Source organism: Delphinapterus leucas, chromosome 15, assembly GCF_059928025.1.
Source record: "Delphinapterus leucas isolate spDelLeu-1000000601 "Yukka" chromosome 15, BTC_Dleu_Yukka2, whole genome shotgun sequence".
NCBI classification, from domain to species: Eukaryota; Metazoa; Chordata; class Mammalia; order Artiodactyla; family Monodontidae; genus Delphinapterus; species Delphinapterus leucas.
Window position 1 is genome coordinate 37,198,289 of NC_143143.1, and position 15,059 is coordinate 37,213,347.

General features: G+C 51.9%; 1 protein-coding gene across 5 annotated transcripts in view; it reads left to right on the forward strand.

Moving 5' to 3' along the window:
* UNKL (unk like zinc finger) overlaps positions 1-15,059 on the forward strand; it is a 42,007-nt gene that overhangs the window by 2,297 nt on the left and 24,651 nt on the right. For all 5 annotated transcript variants that reach the window (XM_030763589.2, XM_022594424.2, XM_089896412.1 and 2 more), the window contains 4 exons: positions 9,879-10,055; positions 10,403-10,536; positions 13,335-13,470; positions 14,925-15,042. In XM_030763589.2, the coding sequence (XP_030619449.1) occupies positions 9,879-10,055; positions 10,403-10,536; positions 13,335-13,470; positions 14,925-15,042 (565 nt within the window). The remainder of the gene's footprint in view (positions 1-9,878; positions 10,056-10,402; positions 10,537-13,334; positions 13,471-14,924; positions 15,043-15,059) is intronic.

Genomic DNA, 15,059 nt, shown 5'->3' on the forward strand with positions numbered 1-15,059 from the left:
GTGGTGGCGTTGTGCCCCAGGGCCTCTTGGAAAGAGCAGCTTGTTCAGCTTCTGTTGGATCCTGGTCTGATCTGGGGGAGGCGCTGTAGGCTTCCTCCCCTGACCCTCTGAAGGGAGGTGGTTCTCCAGGTATGGTCCCTTTTAAAGACAACTTTCACGCTGCTGCACAGGGAGACCCATGTGAATCTGTTCTTCATTTTCAAAAATGCTTAGGTCAGGGAGTAAACTTTTGACCTATGGTGATCATCTTAAAAGCTTTATATATTTCTTGAAAGGTTTTTAATTGAACACCAGATAGTTAAATAGGGTTGTTGTTAAGGCAGCCTGGAGCCTGTGGAAATAATGTAGCCAGCTCCACTTTGGTTAAGATGGTATTATACTTCTGTGAAGTTTTAAAAATGCATTATTTAATTGCATCTTGAGCTGCTGTTTTCTGCAAATGCGTCTACAGAAGAGAGATATTTTTGTCTAGCTAAGGCCTGGCCTCTGGTCCCTCATATCCCTTGGTCACGTCAGTCACCTCTCTGGACCTTAAGTCCTGAGTTGCCCCCAGGGGCCACTGCTGAGACACTGGTGCAGGGATCCAGTCACCTAGCATGTCTGACCCCATTCCAGAGTCCAGGATGGGGGACTATTTGGACTATTTGGCAGTATTCACTGGTGAAGCTTTTTTTTTTTTTTTTTTTTTTGGCTGCACCGCATGGCATGTGGGATCTTAGTTTCCCCCATGAGGGATCGAACCTGCACCCCCTGCAGTAGAAGCATAGATTCTTAACCTCTGGGCTGCCAGGGAAGTCCCCTCACTGGTGATGCTTTTTTTTTTTTTTTAAACTGGTGATGCTTTTAATGCATGAAAAGAAAGCATATATATTTTTTTAATTAATTAATTAATTTTATTTTTTGGCTGTGTTCGGTCTTCGTTGTTCCGTGAGGGCTTTCTTTAGTTGCAGAGAGCGGGGGCTACTCTTCGTTGTGGTGCGCGGGCTTCTCATTGTGGTGGCTTCTCTTGTTGTGGAGCATGGGCTCTAGACACGCGGGCTTCAGTAGTTGTGGCATGCAGGCTCAGTAGTTGTGGCTCGTGGGCTCTAGAGTGCAGGCTCAGTAGTTGTGGTGCACGGGCTTAGTTGCTCCCCAGCATATGGGATCTTCCCAGACTAGGGCTTGAACCCGTGTCCTTTGCATTGGCAGGCATATTCTTAACCACTGTGCCAGAAAGAAAGCATATTTTAACAGCTGTTTTGGGTTCCGGAGTCTGAATGTCCTGGTATGGATTTGGCCCCATTGCTGGATATCCAGGGTGGGGTCCAGTTCCTACGGAATGAAGAGTGCTGCAGTGGACACCTACCTGTGGATGGTCCTTTTAAGCTGGACTCAAATATTAGTTAAATATTACAATTATTTATTGCAGAAACATTAACATGGGGAATTCCCTGGCGGTCCAGTGGTTACGACTCCGGGCTTTCACTGCCGAGGGCCCAAGTTCAGTCCCTGGTGAGGGAACTAAGATCCCCCAAGCCGCATGGTGCAGCCAAAAAAAAAAAACTTAACATATAGTCCAGATAGCATGCAGGTTAGCAGGTTATCATTGAGAAGAAGAATGGGACTAAGATGGTTGTTTGATACTGTTTTGGGTGCATCCTGTGTACATGTACACACAGTATGAAAGTACACGTGTCTTATTAAAGATTTTGTTTGTGACTTTTAGTGAGCACATGAGATGACTTGCTTCAGCCCCATAGGAAGTGTTTGACAGGCCAGACATCTCCCCTGAGAATCTCTCCTTAGTAATTACCACTCATTCCACGGGAGATAGACTTCCCAGAGTTTGTCCTGTTGAATTACATATTCTAGCTCGTGCAGCGTTGCCATGGAATCTGTAAATAGATACTACTTTTCAGAGCAAGGAAAGGGCTTTCCTTTTATTTCAGTTCATTGGTTCTTGAAGGGTCTATTTTGGGCATATGTACTACCAACCTGTTATTGTAAATCATGAATATGTATCAGAGACCAAAGACCCTTCAGCCAATATCAGGTGACATAAGCACAAGTTCTTGGAGCTTGATGGGGGCGCTGTGGGGCTGAGCCGTGGCCAGGAGGGTGGGACCCCCAAGAGGGTTGGCACCCCTGTGATGTCAACTCCTGTCCTAGGCAGGTGGTCATTCTCCCCCCTTGCTGTCACCTCTCCTCCTGTGGCCCCCTCCCCTTCTGTCACCCCCTTTCATTTGCAGGCACTCCTCCCCCGCTGTCACACCCCCGCTGTCACCCCTTTTCATTAGCGGGTAGTCCGTCACCCTTCCCCTCTCACTGTCACCCTCCTCCCAGTGACCCCTCCCCATCTGTCACCTCCACCCCCTGTGAGTACTCCTGCTGTCATCTCTGGGTAGCCCCCTCATCTCCTCCTCCCCATGGGCACCCCCTATGTCACCCCTTTTACTCCGTGCGCAGTCACCCTCCCCCCTCTCTCTGTCACCCCTCCTTCCGTGGCCCCTCCCCGTCCGCCACATCCCCCCACCACCCCACCCCGCTGTCACCCTCCGCCGGCGGGCACCCTGTGGCCGGGAAGGCCCCTCAGTGCTAGCGCCCCAGGTCCTCCCTCTCGCGGCGCCCTTTGTTCTGGCGGGCACGCCCCTTCCCCGGCGCGGGCCTCGATTGGCCGTCCAGGTCACGTGAGCCCCGCCCCGCCCCCGTGGGAACTGGCCTCCCCGCGGCGCGGCTGGACCGCCTGGGTCTGCAGCTCGCTACGCGCCGTCTGTAGTCGGCCAAGAGCGAGTCGGCGGAGCGGGCGCTGCCTCCGAGCTTGAGGGCCGGCCCACCCCACAGGGTCGCTGTTCCCACCCGTGCGGATCCGTCGCAGGTATTTCTCAGGCTGGGATTTTGAAGAAAGCGACGCTCGCTTGCCGGAGCGAAGCTTGGCTGGAGGTTTGTCGCGGTCCAGCCACATCCTGAAATCTACTCTGAGAGAGGCAGTGGGTGGGGACAGACCCAGCCCCCCAGCTAGTCCTGTTCGCTGCGCTGGACCATAGACCGTCAGGGCGGGTCTTCCCACCTGTAACCTAGGTGTGCTTCCGCTCCCAGGAGACCATGTGTCCGTTTTGTGCTTGTAAATGCATGTCAGGTGCGTTTACAGAGGTAGGTTCTGACCCATAAAAAGCAAAGGCCCTTCCAGGGGTCTGAGGGGCCCCTCCAGGGGAACATTTTCATTGGCAGACAATACAAGCAGTCCCCAACTATACAAAGTGACCATCCTCTTTTCTGATAACCCTCCTTCTCCCACAAGCAGGCAGTCCCTGGAGGCGGCCCTCCAGACCCCACATTTTATAGGTTTTCTTGGTTTTAATAAGAAGTGAGCCTGCCCCATTACTGTGCTATAACTTTCCAGATTGGCTCTAGAGATCTGCCTTGTTGTTGGTAGGGCTCCCTACCATGTTTTCACCTGGCAGGCCCAGCACTTCTCCCCACAGCTCCCTCCCTCCTCACTGCACGTTGCCTGGGACCTCCCAGCCGTGAATTTGGGCACTGTGGGAGCTTGCTGATGTACAGAAACTTTTCTACATGCCCAAGTCTTGGTGTGCCTGCTGTGTCATACTTGTCCTTAGTCTGACTTGTCTGTTGAGAGATGTTCCTGCAATGTTTAATTTTAAAAAGTCAGGTGTCCTAGGACCTAAGGCTTAGGTGAAAGTCCATTCACTTCAGGATGGTTATAAGCTGTTGCTGTTTAAACTGACCATATAAGTGAACTCTGCTTGGGCATTCGGGGTGAGGTGAAAGCCAAGGGCAGGCCACGTTAGAACATAATATTTAGGAGTCAGGGAGCTACTTAACAGTCTAGAGGAAGACACAGGCTTTACAAATCAGCCAACTTAAGGAAAGAAATTACAATTAGGTGACTGAGTTGGACCTGTCAGAGACCAGTATGTAGAAGAAGCAGAAGAACGTGAGAGTGATTGTAGCATTTCAGGCCCTCCTGCTTTGATTGAAGGGCCAGGGATGAGGAGGTGACTGGGAGGGAGCGACTGGCACAGGGAGCTCTGGTGCTCCTTGGAGGCTAGTGGGGAGACGGCCTCAGCAGAGACAGGTTCCTCGGAGAGGGTGGCAGCTTTTGGGGCACAGAGGAGGGAGGTGGACTTGTTGCCCAGCTGATGGTCCATGTTAGGGATTAATGAGGGGTCGCTGGCCTGGCTCGAGAGTCCAGGGCAGCCCTTGGAAGCCAGAGGCTGGGGGTGCCGGGCTGAATGGATGGGTGTGTGGTCCACATGGGGTTAACTGGCAACCCCCCACCCCTAGTGTCACAGAAGAGGGGGACACTCAAGCTTCTCCCCACAAGCCCCACCTTTTCGCCATCCCCAGTTGTCTGTGGCACACAGGTCTTCCTTTTCCCATTTTTCTGCTGCCACTCATTTTCCATATCCGCTGCTCGGTTCTGGTCCAGTTCACACCTCAGTTATTTCTGTGCTGTATTCTGGTCCCCACCTATGCCTGAGCTCCCTGAGGACTAGGAGAGCATCATGTTGTGCTTGAGTGTCCGTCTCAGCCCAGTGGTTCTCCCAGTGCGGCCCCCAGATCAGCAGCAGCAGCATCACCTGGGAACTTGCCAGCAGTTTCTACCCAAGGTTTCCGCCGAGATCAGATGGTCTGGGGTTAGCAGACCATCCAGGTGGTTGTGATGCGCTCCAGCCTGGCTTGCTGACCGATGTTGATGTATAGTGGAACTGAGTTTGTGGGTCCACCTTTGTTTTGGGTGAGTTGTGGGAAGGAAGGGGATGATTTCTGGCTCTCCTGGAGACACAGACAGCAGCCTCAAGCCCCTGCCGTGTTCCTCTTTACCCCTCCCTCCTAGTTTCAGTGGTTCCAGAGCATCATGGCAGACCTGTGTCTGGCACGTACTGCTGCATCACACCATCCATGGAGCCTTGTTTTATTTACACTGATTGGGTCACTAATTGTCATGGATGGTTTTGAGAACCACAGGTGCCACCCTGAATTTGGCGGGCTGTGGAACCGAATCACATTACAGGTGCTGCAGGGCTGTCAGTGGCCCCCCACATGGATGAGTGAACTCCTGTGGTGAGGAAGCATCTGCACGTGGTATTGGGCTAACCCCTGGGGTTCCCACCAGCCTCTTCCCCGCTTCAGTGAGGGTCTACGTTCTGCCATTGTGTTTTCTCTAAGGTTTTCCCTTTTGCCTCTTAGATGTTCTTAGGTGAAGCCATTTTCTTTTCATCAAATGTCCTCCAGTATTTTAATCTTAGCTTATGCTTTGAAGTCATGTAATAAGCAGGGGTGACATGCCCCTAGTGAAATAATACTGCCTGTTCGGTGCTCAGTGCTGGCGAGAGGGGGAACCTTGGCCGGGCTCTGGTTGCCACAGTGATGGTACTGGCAAGGAAACAAAATGATGCTTAGAGCTGACCTGAGGGACCATTAGGGAACATGAGGAAATGGGGGAGGTGTCACCCACCACATTCACTCCCCGGAGCTGTGGGGGTGCACGCAGCCTTTGCCACACCCTGCAGTTAGCGCATTGGCAATGCCTGTGGTCCGTGTGGTCCTGCTTCAGCACGGCTCTGCGGACTGGGTTCTGTAGATAAACCAACAGGCAGTACCTCAGCTCTGATGTGCTGGTCCCCTTCTCCCCAGACTCTGGAATTCTTTTGCTTTAACTTATAGTAGATTGTGAGTGTTTCTGAAGATTGGAACTGTTTTTGCAAAATGGCCATTTTCCTATTAAAGTCATTTTATTTTATTTTTTATTGTAGTAAAACATACATAACATTAAATTTATCATCTTAGCTTTTTTAATTGTACAGTTTAGTGGAGTTAAGTTTATTTGCAGTGTTGTGCAGCCATCACCATCATCCACCTCCAGAACTTTTCCATCTTCAAACTGAAACTCTGTCCCCATGAAACAATAGCTCCTCCTTCCATAATTTTTGATATAAGCAGACGTATCTGTATTCTTGTTCCCCTCCTCCACCTTCTGATGTAAACCACAGGGTGCGACACTCCCTTTTCTTTATTTTTTTAATAAATTTATTTATTTATTTATTTATTTTATTTTTGACTGTGTTGGGTCTTTGTTGCTGCACGCGGGGTTTCTCCAGTTGCGGCGAGCGAAGACTACTCTTCGTTGTGGTGTGCGGGCTTCTCATTGCGGTGGCTTCTCTTGTCGCGGAGCACGGGCTCTAGGCGCGTGGGCTTCAGTAGTTATGCCATGTGGGCTCAGTAGTTGTGGCTCACGGGCTCTAGAGCTCAGGCTCAGTAGTTGTGGCACACGGGCTTAGTTGCTCCACAGCATGTGGGATATTCCCAGACCAGGGCTCAAACCCATGTCCCCTGCATTGGCAGGCGGATTCTTAACCACTGTGCCACGAGGGAAGTCCTGCACTCCCTCTTCTTAGTGCTTTTCCCTCACGGTACCACTTGGTGCCCCCTCCAAAGCCGTCCACACAGACTGCCCATTCCTCCAAGCCACGCTGAGCTCCCTTGAAGTTTATCCCACAACTCGGTTGTCTCCAGCCTTTGGTGATTACGAACAAAACTTCTTTTTACCTCTGTGTGCCAGTCTGTCTTTGGGGATTGCTGGGACAGAGGTATGGCACCTGTCCTCTTGGTGCCTTTCACTTGGCGTTCTTGCCAGCAGCAGTGTTGGTTTACTATAGCCCTGCTCCTGGGGTTTTGCCCGGGAACAGGTGGGCCTCCAGGTGCATTTCTCTCATCAGAAGCAAGATGAGTGCCTCTCAGTGGTCGAGACCCTTTGCATTTTCTCTTCATAAGTTCCTTGTTTATTTCTCTAGCCCATTGTTCTGTGAGTTCCTGGCATCTCTATTTCTACACATTCTTTGTTAGTGATATTAGCCTATATGTTAATGTGAAAAGTGGGAGGGGGTTCCTTGTTCTAGAACAGGTTCCTTGGTGTGGCAGAGACTGCTCCATGACAGCCTCACCTCTCTGGGGACCCAGAGACTGAGTTACACACTAGTGCTTGTGAGGAGATGCACAGGAGCTCTTGGAGGAGCTTAAAATGTAAGATGTAACTCTGTAGTGAGGGATTTTAATCAAGGCTGCGTCAGTACCTAATATAGTAAAAATCCTAAGCAGATATTTGACCATTTCACTCACACGTCCTGAAAATGTTCCTTGGAACTTATCTTTAAGAACACGAAGGAGACAGCTCCTGTTTGGGCACAGAGAGCACTGTCTGCACAGGCAGTGTTTCCTTTTTCTTGTCTGTATGTAATACAGTCATAATTCTTTAAGTCTTTTCTTTTCTCTTTTCACAAGATGGGGACCAGCTTGTCTCGTAAACTGCTTCCTCCATCTTCTGCTTTTCCTTTTTCTCACGGATCTTTGGTGATTGGCAACGACAGCTGAGATTGCCCCAGAAGTGTTTGTGCAGAGTTAATTGGAGGAATTGCCTCATTTTCAGTTCCCGCCACTCACAAGAGAGTGTGGTCAACACCTCCACCTCGTGCCCATGTGAGGGGCCCGAGGGGCTGGCTGTGTTCTATCCTCTTGACCTGGGTGCTGTCACTCAGGTGTCGGTTTGTGAAATGCCACAGGCCATCCAGGTATGACCTGTGACACGCTTCCCTGTAAGTGTGGTGTATTTCAACACAAACATAGAGACCATCTCTCTCTTCTCTGTCTCCAATGGGCTTTGTTTAAAGTTGTGATAACATCCATAAAGTCTGCCATTTTAACCATCTTTTAAATTAATTAATTAATTTATTTATTTTTGGCTGAGTTGCGTCTTCGTTGCTGCGTGCGGGCTTTCACTAGTTCTGGCGAGCGGGGGCTTCTCACTGCGGTGACTTCTCTTGTTGCGGAGCATGGGCTCTAGGCATGCAGGCTTCAGTAGTTGTGGCACATGGGCTCAGTAGTTGTGGCTCACAGGCTCTAGAGCGCAGGCTCAGTAGTTGTGGTGCACTTAACCATTTTTAAATGTGCAATTCAGTGGCATTAATTACATTCATAAAGTTGTACAACCATGACCGCCATCTATTTCCAGATTCTTCCTTCCAGACAGAAATTTTGTCCCATTACACACTCACTCCCCCTCTCCCTCCCCCAGCCCCTGGCACCCACCCTCTACTTTCTTTTTTTTGTTTGTTTGTTTTCTTTATTCTATTTATTATACTCACATATTTAATACATATTTATTGACTTAATAAAAATGAGAAAATGCTTAGTATAATTGTTTTCAAACAACTTCTTTGAAACAGTAATATATTATTCTCTGTTTCATCAGCATGCTATAAAAAGATTTAGGTAGTACATAATATATATTTTTTTCTCTTTCTTTTTTTTAAAACATCTCTATTAGAGTATAATTGCTTTACAATGGTGTGTCAGTTTCTGCTTTATAACAAAGTGAATCAGTTATACATATACATATGTCCCCATATCTCTTCCCTCTTGCATCTCCCTCCCTCCCACCCTCCCTATCCTACCCCCACCCTCTACTTTCTGTTGCTATGAATTTGACTGCTTTAGGGACCTCATGGGAATGGACCCACACAGTATTTGTCCTTTTGTGTCTGGCTTCTTTCACTTAACAGAATGTTTTCAAGGTTCATCCCTGTTGTAGCCTGTACCAGTGCTCATTCCACTGTCTGGATGGACCATGTTTTTGTTCATCCATCCATCAGCTGGTGGACACTCGAGTTATTTCCAGCTTTAAGCTCTTGTGACTCGTGCTGCTGTGATCGTGGGGGCACATGTATCTTCGAGACCCCAGCTCTTCCGGGAGTGCATCTGGATCTTCTGGGCCCACAGCATTTGCCTTTTGCTTGGTTGGCTCCAGGGGACCCGGGGACTTGCCGGGGCATGGCGTCCTCTCTGTCCTGCTCTTATGGCCTGCACACCCAAGGTGTTCCTTAAGGTCTGGGGTGAGCTGTCCGAACTCTGAGCCTCTGTTTCTTCATCTTACCAGACAGGGGTTTAAACTGGTTGGTCCCTAAGTCCTTTTTTCTTTTACTTTTGGTCTTGTCCATCCATCTGTGCTCTGCATGGGGAGCCCCCCACCCCCACAGGTGCTCCCAGCACCCAGGTCCACAGCCTGCAAGGCAGCGAGGTGGGAGTGGACCTTTCCCAAGCCCCACACAGTGCTCCCCAGCCATCTCTGGGGGTGATGCCCTTGTTTTTAGATCTGGGGACTTGCAGCCATGGCTCTGCCTTGGCCTTGGGCCACTCCGGGGCTGCTCAGAGTCCTCTGCGTATCCTCTCTCATTCTTCTGGGTCTCTGGCTCTTGTCTGGAGGGACTGACCTTGAGGCGGGCTCAGTGCCCTGCCCCATGTCTTCTGGAACCGTCTATGCCACCTCTGCCACTGCCACCTCCCTGCAGCGGGAGCTCTCACCCTAACCCTAACCCTTGCTGCTCAGGGAGCCGCGTGTGGCTCTCCCTGGGAGTGCGTGGCTCTGGGCCTTTGTGTGGCCTGTGGGATGCTGCCCCATCCGTGCCTCCCCCCAGCTGCTTCTCCCCAGCCTGTCTCCCCCCAGCGTCCTCCTCTAGCCCTTCCAGGCTCCTCCACCTCCCTCGAGGGGTCCCTGAAAGCAGCTGGACGGGGGATGGGAGAGGCCGCCAGCCCCTTACTTGATGGGGGAACTTTGTTTTCCACTTTATTCAAAAAATTATGAAGGGTGATTTTCGGGTAACTTGGGTGTTGTATTTTTCTGCCATGTGTAATTGAGGGATTTGTGGGGGTCTGAGTGCCGTGGGGGAGGGTCTGGAGCAGGGACGGGTGCTCTGTCCAGTGCTGTTCGTCCTCCGACTAGAGCAGGTGTTTGGGAAAAGGAGACAAGAACCAGCTGCTGGGAGCAGGTTGACACTGTGGTGGCCCCAGGGCCCAGACGGTGCATGTCGTCTTCTGTTTCCCAGATGTCCGTACCTGCACCGGACGACCGGGGACACGGAGCGCAAGTATCACCTGCGCTACTATAAGACGGGCACATGCATCCATGAGACAGATGCCCGGGGCCACTGCGTGAAGAACGGGCTGCACTGCGCCTTCGCGCACGGCCCCCTGGACCTGCGGCCGCCCGTGTGTGACATCAGGTGAGTGGCCGTCCTGCCGGGAGCCACTCTCCTCCCTGTGTTTCGGGCATTGCTTGCCTCAAGCAGCTCTTTCTGAGCCTTGATTTTACTGCTAACGAGAAAGTGACCCTTCTCCTCCCTCCTGAGCCGGACCCGAGGGAGCTTGTGGCGTCTCGCACGCTCGGCTCTGAGGCTCATGGGATTTGGGCCAAGACTGTCATCCTGGAACGGGGGCCCCAAGGCCGTGGGCTGCACGTCCTGAACCCTCACGTAGGCGGCTTCATAAAGTGACAGAAGCCGGTGGCTATCTCACTGTCGGAGGCTTCGGACAGGCTGCAGCACCGTGACCACGTGCCGTTTGGTTGCAGGGAGCTGCAGGCCCAGGAAGCCCTGCAGAACGGCCAGCTCAGTGCTGGGGATGGCGTCCCTGACCTGCAGCCTGGGGTCTTGGCCAGCCAGGCCCTGATGGAGAAGATCCTGGGCGAGGACCCCCGGTGGCAAGGTAACCCTGCAGCCGCTGCTGGGGCGGGGGGCTCATCTCTGTCTGTAAAGTGCCTGCATGGTGGACCTCGTCGCCCCCTTTACAGGTCAGGAGGGGAGACCAAGGTTCCATTCGAGCACATCACCCTCAGCCCCTCCAGCAGCCCGTCTGGTCCCCAGGCTGCTCTGGGGGAGGGGCCTGCATGGCTGGCACAGCTCCTGCTAGGTGTCCGGTCCCAGAGCCGGCCTGGTCCCCAGCAGCCTCCACAGATGATGGCTATGGGCAGTGAGGTTTGCTTAACTGTAAAATACCCATCATGTAAATGTGCCATTTTAACCATCTGAAAGTCACAGGTCCGTGGCATTTGGTGCACCACAGTGTTGGGCAACCATCAACTCTGTCTGGTTCCAGAACATTTCCACCACCTCGAACAGAAACCCATGCCCATCAGTGGTCTCCCCTTCCCAGCCCTGGCACCCACTAGCCTGGCTGTGTCTCCGTGGAGCTGCCTGTTTGGATGTTTCCTGAGGGTGGTGCGGTTTTAAGAGAACCCCCCTCAGTAATGCCATGTCTCCTTGGACCAGCTTTGCTCTCACACGCGTAAACGCTTCAAGGCCGCGCTTACTTCAGCGATGAATTCCCTACAAGGGTCTTTCCCCCACCCGCCGAATCCTACGCCACCCTGGGCCCAGGGACGAATTAACAAAGGTGACTGCCCAGGCCTTCCTGATGCCCAGGCCTCAGGCCGGGCCCTGCAGGAGCGCTGAGGAGCCTGGCCTTCCATCGCGCCTGTGGTGTGGGGGGCCTGGACCCACAGCATATATGGGGGTCCCAGCATCGCCATGTCCCTCTGGGGAGAGGCTTGCACAGAGGGAGGGCTGCGCCCACAGGTCCCTGCCTCGGGGCTTGTCCTTCTCTTGTTGCAGCCCCTCGGTCTCCCTGGTCCTGGACCACAGGCTCCACCCGTGAGCTCTGGCTTGTGCTGCAGGTGGGGGTACAGGTCCTCTCTTGTCACTGTCAGGTGGGCTGAGCTTGAGGAAGGAAGGTGGGAGGAGGCGCTGGGTCGGGTCTGGCCGGATAACTAACCCTCAGCGCCCGTGGTTTGGATTTTTAATTAGTAGATTTTATTTTTTAGGGAAGTTGTCGGTTAACAAAAAAATTGCACATCATGAACGTCTTGTGTTGATAAGGTAACATTTGTTAGAATTGACAACCAATATTGATACATGACTATTAATTAACAGCACAGTTTACCCCTGCATTGTGCATTCTCCGGGTTTGGGCAAATGTATAAAGACACGGATCCTCCATTATGATGTCATGCAGGTAGTGTCACTGCCCTAAGATCCTCTCTGCTCCACTGCTGGTGACCACTGATCTTTCGCCCCATTGTTTTGTCTTACAGTTGGGATCACACAGTGTGTAGCCTTTGCACTTAGTGCTGTGCATTCAGGGTTCCCTGTGTCTCTTTGGGGCTTGGTAGCACCTTTCTTCTTTTTTTTTCCTCATTATCTTAGCACCTTTCTTCTTATTGCTGAATAATTCTCCACATCTGGGTGGACCGTTCATCCGTCACCCACTAAAGGGCGTCCCGGAGCCCCTGTGACTCATAGGCACTGCCACGCCTCTCACTTCTTTGTGGTTCATGCCACTCAGTGCAGGACCTCATGTCTGTTGGAGGTCCTCTGTCAATGCTTGTGAACAAATGTCTTACAATTTTTATTTTCTTAAAATCGTCTTTTCTGTTTAAACTCCTTTTGTCCTCTCTGTGCCCTGCTGTGTGGTTCACGTCCCTTGTCATTTTATCAGTTATTTGGAACTGAGTTTGGTGTGTGGGGGGTGGTGCCATTAAATGTGGGTGTGGAAGCGTGTCCTGGGCATGGCTCCCGGGGTTGGCCGGGCAACACAGCCTCCCTCCACTGTCTTCCCCTCCATGCCTTGAGGGTCAGCCCCCCCTGGGCAAGTGTAATTAAAAACAATGTCGTTTGTAAAAAAAAAAAAAAAAAATGGGGAGGGTCAGTTATTAACCAACCCAAGAATGGGTATGATTTTCAAGAATCTCCTTTCATCCATTACTGCTTTTAAATGACCCCTGGTGGTTTTTTTGTTTATTTTTGCTTTGAGATAAAATTCAGGTAGCATGAAATTAACTACTTAAAAAATAGACTTTATTTTTTTTAGAGCAGTTTTAGGTTCCACACTGTGGAAAGTTCAGGGAGTCCTCACATATCTGGTACCTCCATACACACGGCAGCCCCCCTGCAGTGGGATGTTTGTCACACCTGAGAGCCTGCATTGACATGTCAGCATCACCCAGCGCCCATCATTTACCTTGGGGTTAAAATGAGCCATTTAATTTATTTTTATTTATTTATTTTTTAAATTTGTATGGTACTTTATTGGGTGTAAAATGAGCCATTTTAAAGTGTATTTCAGAGGTTTTTAGTATGCCCACAGTGTTGTGCACCCATCACTTTTATCTGGTTCTAAAACTCTATCTAGTCTCCCCAAAGAAGCCCCAGCCCCTGATACCCACTGATCTACTTTCTGTCTATGGATTTGCCTGTTTTGGATGTTTCCTATAAGTAGAATCATACAACATGTGCCTTCTGTGTCTGCTTCTCTCACTGAGCATTGTGTGTTCAGATTGTTAAAGTCTCATCCACGTTGCAGCGCGTGTCAGTGCTTCACTCCTCTTCATGGCCGAGTGATGCTCCACCACATGGCGTTTACCCATCATCTGCCGATGGACACCTTTTGGCTGTGTGGCTGCCGTGAGCACACGTGTGCATGTTTCCGTGTGGGCCCCTGTTTTTCAGATACCAACTTCGTGCTAGGCAGCTACAAGACAGAGCAGTGCCCCAAGCCGCCGCGCCTGTGCCGCCAGGGCTACGCATGCCCGCACTTCCACAATAGCAGGGACCGGCGGCGGGACCCGCGGAGGTTCCAGTACAGGTGAGCCTGGGCCACGGGCGCCGCAGGGCCCTGGCCGACCTCTCTGGTGTGGGCCCAGCCCGGCGGTCCCCTCTGTTCACACTCACGTTGGCTCGAGGCTCTAGTTTAGGCAGCCACCCCTCTGCTCCCTTCACTCTCTCCAGAGGCTCTGTTGTCCAGCCAGCCGGCAGGTGCAGTCAGGGCGTGGCTCCTCCATTTCCCCCACTTCCCCGGCCTCCCTCCTGTGACCTGTGTGTCCCTGCCAGCAATAGTGCCTACTGGCAAGGAACTGGCCCTTGCGAGGCTGAGAGTCCCAGTGCCCACAGCCTAATAACTTCACCCTCTCCGGGGGACTGATGTCCTTGGGGTGGTGGGTTTGGGCCTCACCTGGTTTCATGCACCTGGCAGTCCTGGTCTCTTCCTAGGCCGTCTCGTCCTCACTCCAGCTGCCCTCATCTTGGTGCCCAGCTTAGCCTCGGGTTTGCCAACTTGCTGGATGGACCTGGCACTGGGCGGGGTGGGGGACTGGGGACACGGAACCCCAGGGGTGCCTGGGCACCTTGGCCCTCACCTCGCTCCTCCCTTGGGTCCCGAGCTCTGTGTAGAGCTTGTTCTTGGAGCAAAGAGCCTCTCTCTAATAATTTGATGCCACCTCACCTGCCCGAGAGCCCTCACTTTCAGATAAAGTTGTTTTTATGACAGTCACTGTTCTGAGTAGTTTCAGTTGAGGGACAGAGAACCTTTGGCTTTTAGTCACCCGATGTCATCTTGAGAAGATGAAGTGAATTTACTGTGTATCAAAGGGATAGAAAATCATAAAAAATAAAAGTTTTATTTCCCACAGATGATAATTTTTAAAATAAATCCAATACAATAAAGCTGTCAGGAAGTACCTGAAGAATAGAGGGTATTGGGTAGGGTTTTCATATTGTAGGACCAAAGTCTCAGGTTCAATTTTGAAATAGTTTCACGGGGAGACAGAGTGTGGTCCCCTGGTGGGCTGGGCGGGGGCTGGGCCTGGTCTCCTCCTGCTACAGGAGGCCTGGCTGCGTCTCCGAGGTGCTTGTCACAGTGGCATCGGTGGCTCTGACAAACTCACTTCACATTTTGTGGAAAATGAAAACGGGCTCCTGAATGCCTTCTGGGTTCCACCAGGCACCTGCACTCCTTTTTATTTATTTATTTATTTATTTTTTGGCCGCCCTCTGCGGCATGTGGAATCTTAGTTCCCTGACCAGGGATCGAACCCACGCCCCCTGCAGTGGAAGCGCAGAGTCCTAACCACTGGACGGCCAGGGGAATCCCTGCCCTACTTTTTTTTTTGCCTGTCCTGGTGAGGAAGGGGCCAGTGCTTCTGGGGCTGGCACCCATGTCCCCTGGTGGTGCACGTGTGCTCAGCACCGTGCAGACAGCCTGACGCCCCAGGGCATGTGGGGAGGACATCCATCCTCCGCTGACTCCTCCTTGTCCCCCAGGTCCACCCCCTGCCCCAGCGTGAAGCACGGTGACGAGTGGGGCGAGCCCTCCAGGTGCGAGAGCGGGGACAGCTGTCAGTACTGCCACTCGCGCACAGAGCAGCAGTTCCACCCCGAGGTACGGGAGCACCCTCG